Here is a 16,353-nt window from a genome sequence, read left to right on the forward strand (position 1 = left end):
CAATCGTTCCCGAAGGTGGCGTACCCGGATGTAGCGGTCCTGCCCGGGGGTAGTGACCCGTGGTCGACCGGATCTAGGGAGGTCACGTGTTGATCCATGTTGCTGGTAACGGTCCCACAGTCTGGAGATGGTGCTTGGGGACACATGGAATGCCCTGGCAACGGCCGTTCTGGATTCGCCTGCGTCTAGTCGGCCGATGGCATTGTTTCTCTGCGGTTCACTGAGACGTGACATGTCCTGGATTGTCAACTGTCGGCCAGATACAGAGGCCAGGCAAGCGAACACCCTGCACTTTTATACTGTCGGTGTTCATGTTGCACGTGCAGACAACGCACGTGCAGTGGTGACATGGTTTGCACGTGGCTGCGTTTTTGCGAATATTCACATTTTGGAACTTTATTGTACAGTAGCTGCGTTTTATCGAATGTAACCGTGGGAATGTGTTTGGGACATGCAATGACCTTATATTCACAAAGCATGAACCGGTAGGAAACATAAAATCGGAGTTATAACCCATTTGTACCCTTTTGCGTTTCTTTTTTTGAAGAGTATATGTATTATCTATTGGGTAATCTTCCCACAGAAATAGCAAGCTGACCATGGTAAACACGAGTCTGCTAAAAACAATAAATGCACTATGTTTATCTGCTAAACATTGGATATTTCAGGGCTATTTGAATTTTGGAGGGAGTGGGCACCTCCATCACCCTCGAGGGCAGTTCTTGCGATTAAGGAAGGAAATGTTTTATTTAACGACGCACTCCACACATTTTATTTACGGTTATATGGCGTCGGACATAATATGTTTAAGGACCACACAGATATTGAGAAAGGAAACCCGCTGTCGCCACTTCATGGGCTACTCTCTTCGATTAGCAGCAAGGGATATTTTATATGCACCATCCTACAGACAGGATAGCACATACCACGGCCTTTGATATGCCAGTCGTGGTGCACTGGCTTAACCGAGAAATAGTCCAATGGGCCTACCTACGGGGATCGATCCCACACCAACCGCGCGCTTTACCATTGGGCTACGGGGGAGGCATGGCCCTCCTATGACACCGTCCCCGCCCCTTACACGCACAAACAATGTGGGTGCCCCTCAGTATAAAACCCTCGCTACGCCAATGCCTATGTATTTCAACTCAGACTTCATTGGTCCTGATAAACAATCAAACACCTCTATTGATATATCCTCTCAGCACTTGTAGACAACACTGCAACAAGACAACACAGTAGTTAGATATGGCCTTTAGATAGTATTAGATCCATGCAGAGATATTTTACATTTGTACACATTTAACATAAATATGATTATTAAATGACAAACAACGTTCCTGTTAAAGAAGAATATACGTAGTATCGCTTTGTCATCAATAAGAATATTAAAATGTCAAAGCATTGCTGACGTCACATCAAAAGACGTTTTTTATGGCAACGTTTCCGGCCATTTTCGTCCTCAAAATGTATTCTTTTCCTTTATAAAACCATTACGCGGACTGCCGTTTCATGGATTTCGTCTCAGTTAAGGTTTGTTTATTTAACGATACCACTAAAAAGGGATCTTTTATATGCATCACCCCACAGACAGCACAGCATTTATCACTACTTTTGATACACCAGTCGCGGTGTACTGGCTGGAATGAGAAATGGGCCCATCGACGAGAATCGATACTAAACTAAACGCGCATCAGAGCGAGCACTTTACCACTGGGCTACTCCCGCTACGGATTTTGTCTACAACAGCGAATGTCTATGATTTGTTATATAACAAAGTAGATTAAAGTTTTTAATGAGATTCCTAATTTAGGTGCTTGCTCAGTTTGTTGAACCTAGACTAAAGCTGTATCCTAACCGGTCGCGAGCGTTTATTTTAGAAATCAATTGCCGTATCCTAACCGCACGCGTGCGACACATCTACTATATACATGTATAAATATGTCGCGTAGCGCGCGTGCAGTGAGGATGCGGCAATGAAAATCGATGATTTCTAAAATAATCGCTCACGGCCGGTTTTGATAGAGCTTAATGTAATAAAAAGTATTTAGACTTGTGACCCTTATTTTTTTTTCTTCCAAAGGAGGGGTAACCGGACTCCTGTAACACCCACTTGGATCTGCGCCAGAACCAGTGAATATAATAAGCTTATAAATATGTAATTTACATCATTTCCATAATTTTCGTACCCTGCAAAACTATCTAAAATTCGCCCTAAAAGCAGACCTAAGTCTGGCCATACTGCAATGGCATGAAAACCAACAGGAAAGATATTTAACATATTTAAATACTAATAAAAAAAAAATTCCAATAATAAACAAGCATTCTGAGAGTACTGCTAAAGCAATACATGTCCCCTACCCGGCCCAACAAATTTTCATATCTCCTAAATTCAAGGGCCATAACTCTGTAAAAAATATTTTTAGTTTAATGCTACGTAAGTCAAATTTGATCTGCGACAGAACATGATAAAGCTATATAAAAAAAATTCAGCTCGATGCATTGCAAATAAATAAATAAATAAATAAAATCGGGAAAATATCTTTTGGCATCTCCCAAGTTTAAGGGCCAGAGCACTTTCAAAAATGGATAAATCGATATGGATGAAGCTATACACAAACTTTCAGCTCAGTATCTCAAAGTATCCGGAAAATTATGTGGGACAGACAGATGGATGGACAGAGAAGGATGAAGATAAAAACTATACATGTAGTCCCTTCTGGTTGGATCGGTAGTGGACTAATGCGTAAATAAATTAATACTGCGCACACTTTCTTTCTCAAAGATGACAAAGCAACAATTATAGGTGTATTTTATTACTGATCAGCATGAAGCAATACATAAGGTCTTTATAACGTCACAAACACTAACACAAAAATTGTATAATTAACAAAACAGCATTCCATGATAATGGATTCAAAATGTAAGGAAAGTCTGCTGACGATAGTTTTGAAAACTATCTGCATAAAATTATTAATAAATATTACAAATTGCCACAGTCTATGTTTTGCGACCAGTAAGGAAGATTGCACATATCAAACACAGGCAACAACAATGCAAGATACCAACTGTGAATGCAAAATTGAGGTATTGAGAAATGGTCAAAGTCCTACAATCGGAAAGAAGTATACTGGTTTCCAAATGACATTTCTAATCACATATTATTACGTATTTATGTGAAATAGGAAGGTAAAATTTTCTACACTGCATCAGTAAATTGTGCTAACAAAGAAAGCTGGCAACAGTTCCCAAAACATTACTCATTGGATGTTTACCGATTATCAATCTACAGTACACAAGATTCTGCAGGACATAGGACTTTAGCTATTGTGATACAGGCCCATAGTCAGCTGGTGTCACGAGGAGACATTCAGTTATAAAGGGGATGGGGAGGGGGCACTCAATTAAGGCACATGTAACTTTCCTAAAAAAAACATCTATATTTAACTATATACAACTAGATGCAATTCATGTTTTGCATAAGAAAGTTTATCAGTTGTATTTGGGTCTTTACACTGGGCTTCCCCCACAAAATACATTTACAACCGCCATATAGATAGCCAGTCCTCATTAGCAAAAGCTATATACACGGCTAAAGTGAATAAAACCAGGGCCCATTTTTACGAGTCCAGACTCAATCTCTAATGACAGCACACAAACAATTTGTATGGCGTTGCCATGACGTTCACATCTCAAGACTCTATAGTCTCCAGTCTGGACTCTAAAAGCTTTATAAGCTCCAGACCAGGTCTATGTTAAGTGATAAAGATGGCGGCATCCACCGAGGTTGTATTTATGGAATTCATCTTTGTAGTATGTAGTATTTAGCACAGTGTGTACAGTGGTGGACTGGACCAGGGTGCAAAGAGATCCCTGCAAAGTGCGGCTAAGGCGGAGTACAAAGGAAGTGGTTGAAAGTGCATATCAAAAGCGGAGAAGCAATCAAAATGATCGTAAACTGTTATTGCAGCATTTAGTCACAAGAACATATATTTATTGTCCGGATTTAGACTTATAGGCCATCATAATCTCAATATAACATATTGTCAAAAATTTCAGTTTGACTTCACATAAAAAGCAAAGCAAAATTTTCAGAAATAGCAAAAAATTGTCTGTTTTTGTGCACAATTCATAAAAACACCATTGGTCAGGACATAAATAACACAGTTATAGTAATACATACCCACGGTGAAGAATGTTGTCTGCTCCATGAAGTATGAAATTCTATTTTCTTGATTAGTTTATCCAACTAAACTCTGCATTGAGTAATCTTTTATTTACGTCTCTAATAGTTGGGGAGTCTGGAGACAATTTTACAAAACATCTTCACTTAACTTTATGAGGGAAGGATGTAGCCCAGTGGTAAATGTACAGTCTGTCTATCCCTGTCGGTGGGTCCATTGAGCTATTTCTTGTTCCAGCTAGTCCTGCTGTTACCGTTTCTTGCTGCCTCATGGATAATTAAAATGGAGAAAACTTGGGAGTGTTTTCTCTTTTACAGATACATTACCTGTCCTCAACAAGTGCACCTCCCCCCCCCCCACCCCCACCCCCCACACAAGTGGTTTGGTCCAAACATCCCAACAGGTAATGTTGAAAAGAAATGGTTATCTTGTCCCAGATTACTGAACAACTGATGTAACAAAGGCCGTGGTATGTACTACCCTGTCTGTGTGATGCTGCATATAAAAGATCCCTTGCTGAATCAGAAAGAGTAGCCAATAGCGTGGCGACAGAGGCTTTCCTCTCTCATTATCATTATGTGTGTGGTCCTCAACACTATGTCTAACACCATATAACCATAATTAAAATGCGTGAGATTATTACTTAAGTATTCTGTTGTACCAAATTAATAATCAGTCTAACTTATGACAGATGATGATCACATGCTATGCTCTCTCCCAGTCTTTATTAATGTGTTTTTCATCACTCACTAAAGTTTGGTTTGACAAAAAGTAAGTGTTTTCGAAATAATAAAAATGTGCTATTTTTTATGTGCACATTACAAAAACATTTTATTTCAAATATATTAATGGGGGGGGGGGGGGGGGGGGGGGGGGTGGAGTGTGTGTGAAAAAGTAAAATGAGAAAAAGCCATTTCTGCTATTTCTGTGAGGTTTAAAGCACTCAATATAATATTTAAATTTGGTACTGTAATGTTGTTTTGCAGTATCACAGCTTTCTGTACAATCATGGTTCTGTACTGTTAAAATACAGAAAATCATTGTTTAACAAGCATAACAAGCTAGTACAATATTAATGTTTGTTTTTATAGCATCTTCAATCATTTTATATTCCAGTAAGTACTAATTTTTATCAAATGGTTTGTTTCTTTCTTTAAATGTCTTTCAGTTGTTTTATTATGATTTGTTTCCTGTTTTTTCTCTAATCATATATCTGTTGGAATCCAGACTGAAGAGGTTTCTTTTCATCTTCTTCTCCAAGCTCTTCGTTTAATGGTTCTGAAACAATAATAAAAACAAATTGCAGTCGAGGTGAATAAGTTACAGTATGTGACAGCAGCACTGGAACACCAAAAGACTATAATTTTGAATTGAAAAAATTTAGTGATCAACATATTTAGTGAAACTTAATATATTATATATAAAGTGATTGTAATGACAACTTATCTTATATTATAGGGATATTCCTGAGTTTGCTGCATTGTAAGATGTTTCCGACTAATAAAAAATTTCTACAATTAAACTTACATATTAAATATATTTTCTTGTTTAGAATATTAGTGTCTGTATATTCAATGTGTTTCTGGTCGCCTTAATATTTGTAAGAAGCCCAAACTGGATTTTGTCTTCAAATAATTTTGTATGTACACAAAAAATCTTTTTTTACAAAATAAAATGAAATTAAACCTAGTACAAATATTACAACGATCAGAAACATGTTTAATATACAGCCACTAATATTTTATGCAGAAAAATATATTTGATATGTAATTACAGTCGTCAAAAAGTCTCTGTTAGTCGATAACATCTTAAAAATTGCAGCAAACGCAGGAATGTCCCTTTATCAGGTTGCCATGATTATAAAACAGGCAAATATAAGTTTCTATACAAAAATATTTAATCCATGCATTTAAAATATGTTCAAAATATTTTCATAAAACAGTTCTGTTTGAAATAATGTGATCTATGTTTTGAATTAATAAAATCAAAATTACTATGTTTATAAATGGAAATTTTAATGCAGTGCTTGTGGAGAATAAAATGTCTGTACCTAGCACACATACGTTTATCTACAAAGCTGCAGTTTTCAAATGATTTCAGAAAAAGAGACAAAACCAAAACCAAACTGCTTACTTTCTTTGATGATGCAGATGTCATGAAGATGTCTAATTGCTGTGTGGTGATCCGGACACTCAGCCGTGTTGGCCAAGACTTCAACATAGCACTGGCATTTCTTCAACAGAGACTCTGAAACAAAATAACAAAGATAGAGTAAACTGAGTCTTAATTGTTCTCGAGTTTATAAAAGGAAACTGAATGAGCTATGAATAGCTATAATCAACAAAGGCCAACAGTATGCTTCATGGAACTAAGGAACGGAAATATTGATTCTAGGAGTAAAGAGGAATGAATGAACCAGACAGTGAAACAGAAACCAGTGATATTTTGAGATTGTTGTTCTTTCATAAAGTTAAAGCAATTATCAGGCTCAGAGAACTAATATTAGAATGGGGGGGGGGGGGGGGGGGTGCACAATATATATATATATTTTTTGGATGTTTGGATGACATTTTCCAAATGTTTTAAAGGTTATTTTTGTTAATATATACAGTAGGCCTTCTACATCAAGTGGGGAAAGGGTACAATCAAATGCAAACCCACCAACATCCCCCATGCCCCCCCCCCCCCAAAAAAAAAAAAAAAATTAACAAAAAATGAATAAAAACAAACAGGTAACTTTAAGTATATTCAACTTGTAATCATTTTCTACATTTCAAAATTGAAAAAAAAATCATTACCTGTCACAAGAATGGACTTTCCTACTCGAATCTTTGCCATATGAGCCAGCAGAACAAAGACCTGTTCTTGTAATACCATAAGAAGGTCACTCAGATCATCCACTCGAACCAGCAACAGCATGTTTAACAATGCCATGCATATCTAGTGAAAGAAAAGAAAGGAATGTGTCATGACATTCCTAAATGAGTGGCAAATGTCCAAATCCAAGAGCACTTATTTTATAATATTATTCATACGCTTTACAATTATAAACTGTCGCATAACTTTTGTTACACACTATTATAAAACACTGCCTTTATGACACGTTATAGTTTTTGTACTCATGTGACCATCAACAGCCTTTAAAGACGGACTTCTGTTTATTATCTTTACATAAAGTGCAGGGATGTGAGAGGGGCTGGAACAAAAAAGCTTACTGCGGCACGGATCCTGGGGCTGCTCAAGAGCCCCTGAAGGAAAATTGTTTGCAACCCCTGGAACTGCCAAAAATTGCATTCAGTGCTAACAAATCTAAACTGGTTATAACTTATAATATAAGGCACACATCATAAACTTGAAACCGTGAAAACATGCAAATGAACCTTGTGTGGTCAACAGTATTGAACATCATGTTGTTTTTGGTTTTTTAAGATGAAATGGAAAAGCGCATTTACGCATTTCTGCGTAGCTCTCACATCCCTGAAAGTGTTCAGCATCTCTGATGGTACATTCAAATGAATAGAGTAAAAAGGATTTTATTTTAGGGTGGGTTTTTTGTTGTGGGTTTTTTTTTTTTTTTTTTTTTTTTTTTTTTTTTTTTAAACTCTTATAATATATCAAAAAGAAAAACTATCTGTGTACATGTTTTACAATGGTGCTTCAATGTCCTAGTAACTGATCTTTTAAAAAAATGATTAACATTTAAATTCAGTGTTTATCAGTAAATTAATGTGTGCGAACAATAAATAAACAATTACATTCATATGAGTGCCACCATACAAACTCATGTTTCTCATGAAGCTCATTTTCAAATCATTGTATTCGTTGCACAATTGCAAAACACATTCTATAAATTCTATATGATACTCATGAAACAATAGGTTAAAAGTATGCATTTAACAGACCAGTTTAAAAAACCTTGATTCACCTGTTCTGTTAGGTTGTCTTGGTAACGGAACTCTGCAAAATCGGTGATATTCTCCGAGGAAGAGAGGGCTACAATTAAACTGTTCCACAAAGCGGCAAACTGCTTTGCTGACCCAAACACCACACGGTCAGATGGGACAGACAACGCAAGAGCTGCATTGATCCGCACTTTGAAGTTTTTACAGTCTTTGACCACAGTGGATAGTGCATCCAACACATTGGTCTGTAAAAAAAAAAAAAAAAAATGACTGAAACTGGGTCGATATTTTTGAAGTTGTCTCAGTGCTACCATATTGTAAAACCACCATAGGAGTGTTTTGTAATGAAGTCAGTCTATGATGGTTTTACGATATCATAATGTTAAAATAGCTTTGAAAATCTGTAGCATGGTCTGTAAAAAGGAAAGGAATTTATGAAAATGTAATACAGAGACATCCATTTTAATTATTATTTTTCATTGTTATGAATTTAACTAAGGCATATTAACATTTTGTTACGGCATATTAACATTTCATACCAAGAAAGAAAGAAATAATGTGTTTTAAATTAATGATATATTCAGGCACATTGTGATAAAAGTGACACTCAGTTTTGAAATGAAGAACCCCACCCCCTGCAACCACATATGCAGACTACCCCTGAGCAACAGCAATAAGGGTTTACTACACCAGGAGTTGATATGAAGGGTAGTTCAGTTCACTGACATTTTTACTGCCCCTTCCAGAATGTTACTGATCCTAACAGCAAATTATTAAAGGTACATACACATGTGACTAAAACAGCTAGGGTTTATTCTCATGTTTTTTTTTTTTAATAAGAAAGTTAATTTTAACCTCCATATACAGTCACACTCAGCTTGGCACTGAGCATAAAAAAATATATGCTGACAATTGGCTTACCACTCACTGGGCCTGATTTCTAGCTAAGATGAAAGTTATATAAAGTTTGAAGTTAAGGTATTACCATCCATGGTGCACCTTCTAGGTACAACAGAGTGTTGTGGAACATATTCCCAATAGCATAACAAGCATTCCATCTGACCTGAGAAAACAAACCAATAAACATTTGAACAGAATTACAGCAATTTTACAATTAGTAAAAGTATTATGAAATAAAAAAAATTTAAATTGTATTATTAAGCTTCAATAAGGTGAACCTTTAAAATAGCAACTTTTAAAAATCACCATTTTAAAATGATAGAAAACTGATATAAAATGTCCCAGAATACACACACATTTAAAAGCATCTAGCATTAACAAATCTTATGGGGAAATTCCAAAATGAAAGCAGAAAATGCAAATAGTCATTGTGACACCATTAATGTAGAAATTATTCTCATAAGAAACATACTTTCATCGTTCCTGATGTAATGTTCTTCACTAGAGTTTTGATGCAGTCCTCAATTGCAGATACAAAGACTGGTTTAGCTGAAAAATAAAAAAGCACCTTCTTGTCTAATGCATCAAAACAGGGTTTCTTGCCTATGTACATAATTTCAAACGAAAATCTACACATTACACTCTGCTACTGACTCAAGGAATGGATGGTTTTAATAACAATTTTGCCTACATGTTTTGCTACCTTGAACATTAATATAATAAAACCACATTGTAAACATTTCTAGAAGGCAAATTTGTTCATTGAAAAGCTAATACTGATCAGATTAGATGTTTTTACATTGCTTCACAACTGGCTTATAACCCATGTGTAACCAACACATAAATAAAACAAAATCTACATGTGAAATTTCATGTTCTTGCTAGGGATTTTCAAAGCTATTTTAATGCTACAAAATCATAAAACCATCATAGGCTATGATATCACTACAGCACATGCCATAGTGACACTATAGCTTACAATGGTTTTACGATTTCCTAGTGCTAAGATTGCTTCCAAAATATGGGCCCTGTATTACATCAACTCTATTGTATGTTGACCGAGATGTCAAACACCAGCTCAGCATCATATCCAGAACCAACAATGCTGCACTTCAATGGATTCCACCACACTGTGGAATCACGGGAAACAAGTCTGCAGATAAACTAGCCAAACAAGCATCTGAATGTCAACAACACTGTCACAGTGAGTCACTTCTAGAGATGAAGGTTCTCATAAAAGGGAAGTTCAACACTGCCTGGAAAACAAGGACAGAAAGTACTTATCCAAGTGACCTCATCATACACCTAAACCCACGAGAACAAACAATGATATTCAGGCTAAGGACAGGGCACTGCAGACTCGGTGCACATCTCTATAAACACAAAGTGGTAACAACACCTCATTGCCACTGTAACACTGAACCCCAAACTCCAGAGCATGTACTGCAATGATGTCCAACATATGACAGTATCAGAGAAAACATCTGGCCACAACCCAGAACAATCTGAGATAAACTTGGGGGCGAAAGAGACAACCTGCTGCTGACTGTGGAGTTCATGGAGGCGGTAAAACTCACAATTTGAATTCAAGGAGCATAAAGAAACTGAACGCAGAAGAAGAAGAAGAAGACCCAGATGAACTAGTCTTCTGTAGGGTACAACTCCTGAACGTACCTAGACTTCTCTGTGGCAGATATCTCAGCAGGTTTCCCACAGCTCGGACGGCGTTCGACTTCACTTTATCACTGTCCTGGGCACTCTGTGTGGATGTGGTCAGCAGTTTCAACAGCAGCATGTCAGAGAAGTCAGCTACAAACTCAGCATCACCACTTTCTCTGAAGACACAAAATTGAATTAAAACACACTTTATATCATTCACAGTAATTTTAAAATGAGAGGAGTTAAAAAACAAAAAAAGATGTCTCAAACTAAAATGATTATACAATATTTAGTCTCAAATATCTATGTTCAAGGAATGCACATTACAAACACATTTATGTCTAAAAGGTTATGTATTCTACTAGATTTGATTTTAGTATGTAAGTGGCCATTTCATCATCGGAGATTGGGACGGGGTGTGTGTGTGTGTGTGTGTGTGGGGGGTGGTGGTGGTGGTGGTGGTTGGGGGGGGGGGTGGGGGGGGGGGGGGTGGTGGTGGTTGGGGGGGAAAGAGAGACTGACATATGTAAAAGGGCTTTTTTACCTAGCTCCAAAACCCTTATATTACTGTGCTTTTCTACTTCCCCATGCCTGTCCTCCCCCATTATTTGAGATAAGACATTCACATGGAACATGGCAGGAAGTCATTACTGGTCCAATACATCAGACCTAAAGTGAAAATGATTTACAGTGCAGATTTGCACTGGCACCTCAGAACAATCAATGTCAGTAGCTCCATTGATTTTGCTGGTCACAATGAAGCATCCTATCCGATGTCTTTAAACTGACTGCCTAAATCTGTGATATCACTATTGATTGATAACATATTTTACTGTACAAAGAACAGAAGAATCGGGCACAAGTTTGACAACTTATGAGGCCCTCTTCTACACAACAGACAATATACATGGCAACCTATATTACATAGCTGTAAATTTAAACTACATTTAAACAGCCACGGATAACCAGTGTGTCATTATGTGATAGCACAAATCACACACAATATTCTCTTGTACGGACGTGTACGATTATTTGCCGACTGAGTGTTTTGACCATCACCTCACTTACTTGTTGAGGATCAAGGCATCACAGAGGTTGGCCATGGACCAGGCTGCCTTCATCCGCACGTTTATACTGCTGTCAGCCATCGTCATGATCACAGAGTTAGCAGCATCAGCAACAAACGACACGTCCTGGAAAAATGCACATGATTATACTTAAATGGACATGCCCTAGTTTTTAAACACTAAAGCATATGTTTTACTATTAGAGCCGTTTTTGATAACTGAAATCATACTTTACTTTTTAGATTGTTTTATTGTTTAGATTATCCATTTCTCTACAACCAAAGTGTTTCTGGTCATCGTCGTGTTTCTAATACCACAAAATGTATTTTTCATATTTTTAAAAATGCATGTGTGTCTGAGAAGTTATGGAGTGGGTTTTAGTCTATTTTTAAGAGTATTTCAACATCACAGACTCTTGTTTCTCTCTGTTGTATTCAAATTTGTTACAGGTTTGTAAATTAACCAAACTTAATGTCCATTTTTATGGGCTGAAACTAGGGTATCGGTGAAAAATATGCCTTAGTGTTTAAAAACTAGGGTCTGTCCCTTTAAGGTGACGCCACATGGTAAGAGTGCATCATAGAAGAACAGTCACAAGAATAGACAATAGAGACTAGATAATATTATGGTTTCATCAGTTGCTATGCAACTGGCTATGAGGCACTCACTTGTGTTGTGTCAACTTTAGTCTTGATCATTCACCAGTCATTTATCAAAGGTCAAGGTGTAGGTTCAAATACTGTACAATGCTGCACACAGAGTGTTCATTAGTGGCAGACTACTCTTCATGATTACAATTAAAACACGTTACTATGCTCCGGAGATATAACCACTAACATTCGTCTAACAGCTTCCAGCTTTCCCTTGTTTACAATATTAAACTTGCTTCACACTTGTCAATGCAAACATAATTTAAAAACTGAATTATTTTCACTACTAAAAGTGGAATAAAGCTGTAAAGGTTATTCATACAGAACTGTAACTTACATTTCTTCTCTTTGTGAAACAACTTTTTTGTGTGTGACAAAAATTGGATGAAAGCGGGAACAAAGAACAGTTTTTAAAATATCATAAAACATACTGTATTTTCTGTGGATTTAATTAAATTTATATAAAGAATTTAAAACAATAGTGAACAAAACTAAAACTTTTATTTCTTTACATTCTCTATTTTGGGAGTTTTCAAAATTATTAATGGACTACTGATTACAAAAATGAACTCAAAATACTGTCTAAAGAAAGCTTTATGCCAGCTAAATTTACAAACTGATCACAACAAAACACACTTACATGTAGTCTTTACAGTTTCATGTTTTAATAACAATAATATGCTGCATATGCTAACCTCTCGTAAACAAGGATAAAGAACATAAACTCCCACAGTACGAATGGACGCTGACTTGACTAGTTTGTCGTCATCTGATGTTAATCCCAGCACCAGGGTTAAACACAATATTCTCTTGTCCATCTGAAAGAAATGTAAACTATGTGTAAATAATTCAGCCAGGCAGATTAAAATAATACAATACTGAAATGTTGAAATAAATATAATATACTTGCTCCTTTTGTCTGTTAATCATTATGATTCAGTTACTACATTATACATAGTAAAAAGTTCTATAAATACCATTAAAAAGTAGGTCACTGAGCCATCTTTAAACATGATAACTCATCACAATGGATGAAATGAGAAATATTCTATTAGTTAACCATTGAAGAGGATTGATCCTACATCCCTTCACAGCTCAGTCTAGCACTCTTATTGCCAAGATTCAAATACAGTGCACTTAACACATTTTATTTACAGTTATATGGCATTAGACATATGGTTAAGGACCACACAGATATTGAGAGAGGAAAACCGCTGTCGCCACTTCATGGGCTACTCTTTTCGATTAGCAGCAAGAGATCTTTTATATGCACCATCCCACAGACAGGATAGTACATACCACGGCCTTTGATGTACCAGTCGTGGTGCACTGGCTGGAGCGAGAAATAGCCCAATGGGCCCACTAACGGGGATCGATCCTAGACCGACTGCTCATCAAGCGAGCGCTTTACCACTGGGCTATGTCCCGTCCCTAAATGAGCTATGATTACCTTTTGTAAATTGGTCTATGTTAAAATGTACTTACGGGTAAACAGCTAAAAACCTCTGATCCTATGTTGGCGATGCAGTCACAAGCATTGGCACGCACTGGGTTGTAGGTCACCGTCTGGAGAATGCCAGGCAGTGGGCCATTCAGCTGGCAGAGCCAAAACTCCAGAACCTGACATTACAATCATTATTAGTATGTAATAAACAATGAAAACAGACAAGACAAGACAAGACAAGCAAAGGGTAAAGATGGCAGTGTATATTAAACCACTTTTGATTTGATACTAAAATGGATTGAGGTACTTTAATCACATGTTTTGACAACTATACAGGTATGGCAAACATACCAGAATACCAACTCATGTATTGCGAATCCATCTTTATTCATTACCGACCTCTTTGAAATGGATCCAAATTACTTAATTCAGAAATAATAAAAATACATCATACCAACATAAATAATAATAATAATAATAAAAATAATATTCAAAACATTTATTCTAAATTTTATAGCTCGTTCTTTCATGCCTCCATTTAATGATTCGGAATAAAGTAAGAATGAAATGCGATATGCAGTTTATTCAATTACTCCTCATTAGACCCATACAAGATCATGGTACGTCATGTTCTGTTTGAAGGCAAGTGCATATAACACACATATTTTTTTAAACATGCGTTGAGATGAACATCTGTAGGTACAACCATAAAACATTTTTCATTGATCTAGAACATATAATTTGTGAGATATAAAGCCAAATATAAAACACTGAACAGATACCATCATCAGAAAAATAACACCTGTATGACTTAGGCAAGGCGAGACAAAAACTGTAGGTACCGAAACTTTAAACTTAATTTATAAAGAGAGGCCAATGGTTGTTGATCTACACATTAATTAAACTGAGTTCTGCTTTAATACTAGTCACTTCACCTTCTCCAGGGAGACAGCATCTGGGCCAGCCACCTCTGGTTTCTGAATATCATTCCGCAGAACCTGACTTAATTCATCCAGGACCTGAGAAGAAAAAACAAGTGGATGAAATAATGTTTTTATGAAGCTCAGTCCTTTAGTATTTAAATTAACCTTTACATCCTTTTACATACTAACAGTATACATGTATTGTCATGTTTAACAGTGTGTCTATTAGAAAGTGGCAGACAGCTATTGCTGACACTACCAATACCTATTTTTCAGGCTGACAGAAGAAGGAAATATTTTATTTAACGATGCACTCAACACATTTTATTTATGGTTATATGGCATCGGACATATGGTTAAGGACCACAGAGATATTGAGGGAGGAAACCCGCTGTCACCACTTTATGGGCTACTGTTTTTGATTAGCAGCAAGGGATCTTTTATATGCACCATCCCACAGACATGATAACAAATACCACGGCCTTTGATATACCAGTCGTGGTGCATTGGCTGGAGCGAGAAATAGCCCAATGAGCCCACCAACATGGATCAATCCTAGACCAACCGCGCATCAAGCGAACGCTTTACCACTGGGCTACATTCCGCCACCTCATGCTGACAGTTAATAATGGTCTTTTTTGTTTGTTTTAGATGTAGTGATTTAGAAACATTCATGCTTAATGGCCTCAACAACCAAAAGTGAACCTTTTAGGACAAGTATATATACAATGTATGTACGTATGTGTGATGGATGTACAGGAGAAAACAATTTACTCACAACAAGCAAATGCACCATACCTTAGTCCCATGTAATTTAATAATTGGATTAACATATGTAAGGTATATAATATATGGATGTATTTGAAAAAAAAAACAATTTACTCATAACAAGCAAATGCACTATACTGTAGTCCCATGTAATTTAATAATGGGATATAATATAGTGTGTAACATATATATACATGTATATATGGATGTACTTGAGAAAATTTACTCACAACAAGCAAATGCACTATACCTTAGTCCCATGTAATTTAATAATGGGATCTTTGTCCTCCAGACAGACCTGGATTAGTTCCTGTAGCAGTGCCAGGGAGTTTCTGTAAAACAAATTAAAATGACAATCTGACATCACCAAACTGTAACATCATGTACTAATGCACTTGAAGTCACAATCATTCTAGTGGTTGTTTATACGTGTACGTGTGTTAACAATTTCAAGACATACAACTGGCTGTTCCTAGGTGATGACCAGGTCACCACTGCCATACATCAAATGAAAAATTACACGATGGAAATTGATTACTATGAAATATAGTTAACCTGACAAGCATGGGTCTGATGCATAAGTTAGCTAAAAGTACAATGGCTGTAAATATTTTTTATTCGAAAAAGATGTTAAAATTTGCTTAAAACCTGGTTTTTGAGGATATGTAAGAAATATACTGAACAAAATAAGAAACTTCCGCTAACTTTGCTTGAACATAACTTGATGAAAACAAACCGGGGGAATAATTGTTATATATGCATTTAAAGAGTGTTCCATGATGCATCATTTGGTGCAACAATCATGGCCATAGGTTAACCGAAGCTGGGAGAAATTTTGACCAAGTGTGGTAGGGGT

At 36.5% G+C, this 16,353-nt stretch overlaps 1 protein-coding gene across 1 annotated transcript in view; it reads right to left on the reverse strand.

Annotated features, from left to right (window-relative positions):
- Positions 1-2,800: 2,800 nt before the first annotated feature.
- Positions 2,801-16,353, reverse strand: part of LOC121368996 (HEAT repeat-containing protein 6-like) — a 35,691-nt gene continuing 22,138 nt past the window's right edge. Inside the window, exons 13-24 of the mRNA XM_041493782.1 lie at positions 15,748-15,829; positions 14,742-14,825; positions 13,848-13,982; positions 13,058-13,180; positions 11,714-11,838; positions 10,661-10,821; positions 9,459-9,535; positions 9,072-9,149; positions 8,110-8,331; positions 6,983-7,124; positions 6,318-6,431; positions 2,801-5,462 (exon numbers count right to left, since the gene is read on the reverse strand). Of these exons, the coding sequence (XP_041349716.1) occupies positions 5,386-5,462; positions 6,318-6,431; positions 6,983-7,124; positions 8,110-8,331; positions 9,072-9,149; positions 9,459-9,535; positions 10,661-10,821; positions 11,714-11,838; positions 13,058-13,180; positions 13,848-13,982; positions 14,742-14,825; positions 15,748-15,829 (1,420 nt within the window). The 3' untranslated portion in view covers positions 2,801-5,385. The remainder of the gene's footprint in view (positions 5,463-6,317; positions 6,432-6,982; positions 7,125-8,109; positions 8,332-9,071; positions 9,150-9,458; positions 9,536-10,660; positions 10,822-11,713; positions 11,839-13,057; positions 13,181-13,847; positions 13,983-14,741; positions 14,826-15,747; positions 15,830-16,353) is intronic.

This window comes from Gigantopelta aegis, chromosome 3 (genome assembly GCF_016097555.1).
Source record: "Gigantopelta aegis isolate Gae_Host chromosome 3, Gae_host_genome, whole genome shotgun sequence".
NCBI classification, from domain to species: Eukaryota; Metazoa; Mollusca; class Gastropoda; order Neomphalida; family Peltospiridae; genus Gigantopelta; species Gigantopelta aegis.